The sequence below is a fragment of the Cebus imitator genome, unplaced genomic scaffold (assembly GCF_001604975.1).
Source record: "Cebus imitator isolate Cc_AM_T3 unplaced genomic scaffold, Cebus_imitator-1.0 Scaffold135, whole genome shotgun sequence".
Classification (NCBI taxonomy): domain Eukaryota; kingdom Metazoa; phylum Chordata; class Mammalia; order Primates; family Cebidae; genus Cebus; species Cebus imitator.
This window is the reverse complement of record NW_016107450.1, coordinates 156,272-161,942: the sequence shown is the minus strand read 5'-3', so window position 1 is coordinate 161,942 and position 5,671 is coordinate 156,272. Positions and strand designations below refer to the sequence as shown.

Genomic DNA, 5,671 nt, shown 5'->3' with positions numbered 1-5,671 from the left:
TTTTGTTGATCAGTATTTTTTTAGTTTTAATTTTCTTAATTTCTTCTCTGGTCTTTATTATTTCTTTACTTCTATTAATTTTGGCCTTGATTTGTTCTTGCTTTTCTAGTTACTTAAGACGTATTGTTTGGTTGTTAATTTGAAGTCTTTCTTTTTTTTTTGATATAGGTGTTTATTGCTATAAACTTTCCTCTTAGTACTTCTTTTGCTGGATCCCATATGTTTTTGTATATTTTTATTTTAATTTTTAAGAAATTTTTAAATTTCTTCTTAATTTCTTTATTGACTCATTGGTTGTTCAGCAGCATGTTGTTTAACTTCCATGTGTTTGTATATTTTCCAAGGTTCCTTTTGTTATTTAGTTGTAAAGTTTTATTCCATTGTGGTCAGAGAAGATACTTGGTATGATTTCTGTGTCTTTGAATTTGTACAGACTCATTTTGTGGACTAAAGTGTGGTCTATTCTAGAAAATGTTCCATGTGCAAATGAAAAGAATATAAATTCTGTAGCAGTTGGGCAAAATATTCAGTAAATGTCAATAAGGCCTATTATATCTTGAACCTGGGTTTTAAAAGATGAATTGGAGTTTACCAAGGGAAGAAAATACATTTCAGACATAAAGCAGCTTGTACAAATATATATTTTATGATTCCTCTGACAGCAAAATGTATCTTCTCAGTTATTCCAAATTTTTAGTCAGTAAGTCATTTCCATTCCTTGAGAACAAACACATCAATGGGGAATATATATGTGGGTAAAGGTGAGGCCAGAAACAGCTTTGAATCATGTTGGGTAAAAGGGGCAAGTCATTATAGAGTTCAAATTGACAGAGGCCAATACTAGATCACCCTGGACTGTTTTGGAGCTATGCCAAACATTTCAAATACTTTATTTAATAAACCATACTGTCCTTCCCAAAGGTATATGAAGGTGGGTAACCTGGCAGTTCTCTTGCCACTGCCCCATAGTCATCTTGTAGAAAAAAATTACAAATTACCCAAAAAGAATGGGCTTTCTTGGCAGTCCCAGAGAGAGAAACTCCAGGTGTTTGCTTTTAGATGTCAGCTCTACTAAGACCACAGATAATTTCCCAGTCGTATTTTGATTATTTATTACCTGGTTGCCAGAAAAGGGCTAACCAAACAAATTCCACCTGCCTCCCTTTCCCACAGTCAAATAGAAGGCATTTGAGATGTTTGGGATTGCAGAGCATATCTGACACCATCTGTATGAAACTCTTCTTTCTCCAGAATTTCATGTCTCAGGAAATAGCACTTCCTGTAGCCTTCTATCCAGGCATTCAAGGCAGAAACCTGGAGTTCAGGCTTGACCCTTTCCTCTCCTTCCCCCGACACTCTCTTCAGTACACCCCTGCACATGCACACACTGCCACCATGTATCACCTGTCTTACATCCAGGTGTCCCACCACCTCTCTGTCTCCTGAGTCCCTCAGGTGTGTTTGTACCCCACTGCCTCTCAGTGAGCCTAAGCCACCGTCATCCCTTATTGACACTCCTCACCAACCTCCTGACTGGTCTTCCTACCTTTAGGCTCTTGCTATCCATTTCTCCATACTGGAGCTTGAAAGATCTTTGGAAATGTAGATCTGAGAGTCGTTCTGCTTCTCAAATGTTCTCCCAGCTCCTTAACAAGACTGTATGATCTCACCCTTCAGTCTATACTCTCACCATGGAGGATTTCATTTTTTTCAAACATGGCCAGCTTTGTCTGACCTCAGGGCTTTGCACTGGCAGTTATTTGATGAATTAATGATAATCACCAACATTCATCATCACTCTGGGTGTGTCAGATACTGAGCTAAGCTCTTGAAGTACATGTTCATGTAGTGTCCACAACCCTGTGACTTATGTAAGAGGTACTGCTACTCACCACATTTTATGAAGAAAGAAAGGCTTAAAGAGGTCATGAAGTTTGTCCAACTATAAGCTTCTCCTTATTGTTTCTTAGATAAATTAGTAAATATGTAATCAACTGGAGCTCATGCCTTAATAGTATTTTGAGGCAAATGATCATGTCAACCTGTTTGCTGTTGTAACATGATGATTTATATTCAGAAGATCTGGGCTGCAGTGCTGATGCTGAGCAGCAGTGTGACTCTGGATAACCTCTGAGAGTCAGTTTTCTCATCTGCAAAATGGGGCTTATATTAATACCGGTCTTAGATGGTTATTGCATAGATCAGAGCCAAGCAGTATTCCTAGAACTTAGTTGATGATCCATAATGTATGAAAAAATATGCATGTTAAATGCATGAAAATGCCAAGAGTTTCCCCTGTAAGTTGTGTCCTTTGATTAAAAGAGAAAAAAAAAAATAGATCCATGCATAAGCCTGCGTTTGGCTCACTCTATAGCACTTTTCATGCTATGATGAAAGCTGGGATAAATTAGAGGTGGTGAAGGACTTATAACCCTATAATTAAATATTTAGGGGGGAAGTCAAAACATTTTATGCTTAATAGAAATGAAATTCTGTGTAACCTCACAGAACAGAAAAAAATCCAAATATGTAGTTGAAATGGTCTAGTTTAATTTAAAATGTGTTTCAAAATGTGTTTTCATACCTTTACTGAAACCAAAATCTTTAATTTAAAAAATTTCTGTGTTAAACACCCTCTTCTTCATTTGGAGCTTCTGCATTTGGACCCTATTCCCACTTTTCCTGGCTATATTAAGAGAGGATGTGGTATCACTTCCAGAAGTTGTTTTGTGTGATACCTGCTTATGGAAAGGAAGTTGCTGGGGGAATTAATTTCCTTTTGCTGTGTTCCCTTAGGTCTCAGAATGCAGTTGGCCCATTAGGCAGGCTCCCAGTCTGCACAACCTTTTCGCTGTGTGTCGAAATATGTATAACTGGCTACTGCAGAATCCCAAAAATGTCTGTGTTGTCCACTGCTTGGTGAGTAACCTTTTGTTGATGGTGGTGATGGTTTGATTTGTTCAAATATGGATGGTCCTATGCCCAATGGTAGACAGGTAACATTTAAGTTCAACAGGATTTGTTGAGCCCATATTTAGGAATCAGTAATATGAGACTTGTAAAAGTAAGGAAGGAATTTATTGTTCTTGGCTTAAAGCTTGACTAGTGAGAAAGGCAGATACACATCTGCCTACACAACTCACATAGTGTGGGGACTCTAGAATGTGCTAAGTATTATAAAGGAAACAGAAGCAGGAGTAGCATGTGCACAGCTAATAATGCCATTGACTTTTGTGTGAATAAAGTTAACATTAACATATTGGTATATTACTTTTTTCTTCCTGTTTGTGTTTGAATAAAAATAAAAGAAAAAAGATACCTATGCCCTTGTAAGAAGTCACATAGATTTACTGTATTTTAGAGCATTCCCAGTGTGACTAATGATTTTTCTGACCATCAACTTCCTAGAGTTCCTTTCCCTAACACTTCTTCTCAGAACTCTTGCCTATCCTTTAAAACTCAACTTTCAGTAAAATCTTTTGGACTCTTGAGTATTTTCACAATACAGACATTCCCATTATATCTAAATGTCCTCAGTGGCTTTAATACTCTGCATCATAATAAGCTCTTCTCCTGCATGCTTTTCTACTACACTATTGTCATCTTGCAGGAAAGGACCATGCCTTTTTTTAAACCTTTGTGCCCCAGGCATAAAAGGCTTCAATAAGTGATTGAATATGCAAATGGAATCTGAGCATTAATGCTGGAAATTTCATTGCTTCCATAAACTTTAGTCTATAAGTTTTTGCTATAGTATTACTTGATGATTCCCTACCCCCGTCCTTTTTTGAGAACCAGTTGGCTAAAACAGGAAAGAAAGCCAAAGAACATTTTTTTTTTTTTTTTTTACTTCACATCCCCAAACTCTTGGCAGTAAAGGAAAGACACTTGGTGTTTGTAAGAATTTAATGTTAAAGACCAAAGGATTTTCCTTTCCAAGGCACAGCAGATGGTGCAACAGAACAGATTACTTTTATGGACTAAGCAGCCTTAAGCACCTTGGTGATTTTCTCTCCACTCAAAAATTTTCTAAAAGCTCAGAGAGCCTATGTCTAGCAACTTGCTGGAGGAAAGATGGCTCAGTGGAGACCAGAGACTCCCAGTTCCAGTGATTCTTCATAAAGAATAAAAATCCAACGAAGAAGAAAAAAGAAGAGGCAAACAAAAGATTGTGGTTTTATAGGGTGCTCAATAAGCTCACTCAAAAAGGACATGGCATGTGTTGGAAGTCAACACCGTATCTTTGGGAAATGGAATTGAAGCTGGAGGAGGGAGCTCTTACTTCTTTTCTGAATATACTACTGGTTATTTATTAAAAATTATAAGCATATAGGTGGTTCATGCCTATAATTCCAGCACTTTGGGAGACCAAGGCAGGTGGATCACTTGAGGTCAGGGGTTCAAGACCAGCCTGGATAACATGGTGAAACTTCATGTCTCCCAAAAATATAAATAATTAGCTAGGTGTGGTGGTATGTGTCTGTAATCCGAGCTAATCGGGAGGCTGATGCAGGAGAATTGCTTGAACCTGAGAGGTGGAGGTTGAAGTGAGCTGAGATCATGCCACTGCACTCCAGTCTGGGCAACAGAGTGGGACTCCATGCCAAATAATAATAATCATATACTAATCTTTTAATAAAAAAACAAAACTTTTTAAAAGACCTGCATCACAGGGACAAAGAAAGGCTACATATCCAACAGCCATGGATCTGTGAAAAGAGTGTCAGGAAGGCTAAATTCTGAATATAGTTCAGAATAAGAAAAATACCTTTTTAAAAAAACTATGTTTGGAGTAAGGACAACAAATTCTTGAGGCATGTGGTATAATCTTAACTCCTTTACTCTGTTTTCTTTATCAGAGGGAACAAATGTCAAGCTAGGAAGGACATAACAAGGATATTTAAGACAAAGCTGATAGGTAGCGAGATAGTACGAGAGCCTCACAATCCTTCAGATTAGTATACTCTGTAGACTTAAATTATGTGACACAATGCCGAAAGCACTTGGGGAAGCAATTATGGATTTCATTTGTATTATGTGGAAACAGGAAGGAGAGGTGCCAGGCAAATGAAGAAAGGAGATTTTTTCCCCCCAAAATATGGAAAGAGTTTGATCCTGGAAAGTTATAGGTTTGTGAGACTGATGGTAATTCAAGGCAAAATTCAGAGAAAGTTTTGCACGGATGATTTTAAATTCTTAGCAAAAAGGAGTCTCCACTGGTTTATTGGTTCATTATGAACATACATCAAACCAAGTGAACATTTCAAATAACTAATAGACTAATTGAGGTAGTTTATTGGAGTCCTGCAATATATTTCTTAGTTTTTTATAGTCAAGATGGAGAAATTTGGCTAGGTTGTTATACATTTAGTTGAATTGAGGTTGAATATCTGCTTCCAAAGGTAGGTGATTAATGGATCAACTTTCTCCTGGGAGAAGGTTTTATTTAGTTATTCATTTTAATCAACAACTTCAGTGAAGATGTGGAAATTAAGCTTATCAGTTTTCTTAGAATTATAAGGGTCACATAATCAATTAGATTTTAAAAGTTCCCGCCGGGCGCGGTGGCTCAAGCCTGTAATCCCAGCACTTTGGGAGGCCGAGGCGGGTGGATCATGAGGTCAAGAGATCGAGACCATCCTGGTCAACATGGTGAAACCCTGTCTCTACT

At 37.6% G+C, this 5,671-nt stretch overlaps 1 protein-coding gene across 9 annotated transcripts in view; it reads left to right on the top strand.

Annotated features, from left to right (window-relative positions):
* DNAJC6 (DnaJ heat shock protein family (Hsp40) member C6) overlaps positions 1-5,671 on the top strand; it is a 178,067-nt gene that overhangs the window by 138,469 nt on the left and 33,927 nt on the right. For all 9 annotated transcript variants that reach the window (XM_017541520.2, XM_037743100.1, XM_017541522.2 and 6 more), the window contains one exon: positions 2,797-2,919. In XM_017541520.2, coding sequence (XP_017397009.1) covers positions 2,797-2,919 — 123 coding nt within the window. The remainder of the gene's footprint in view (positions 1-2,796; positions 2,920-5,671) is intronic.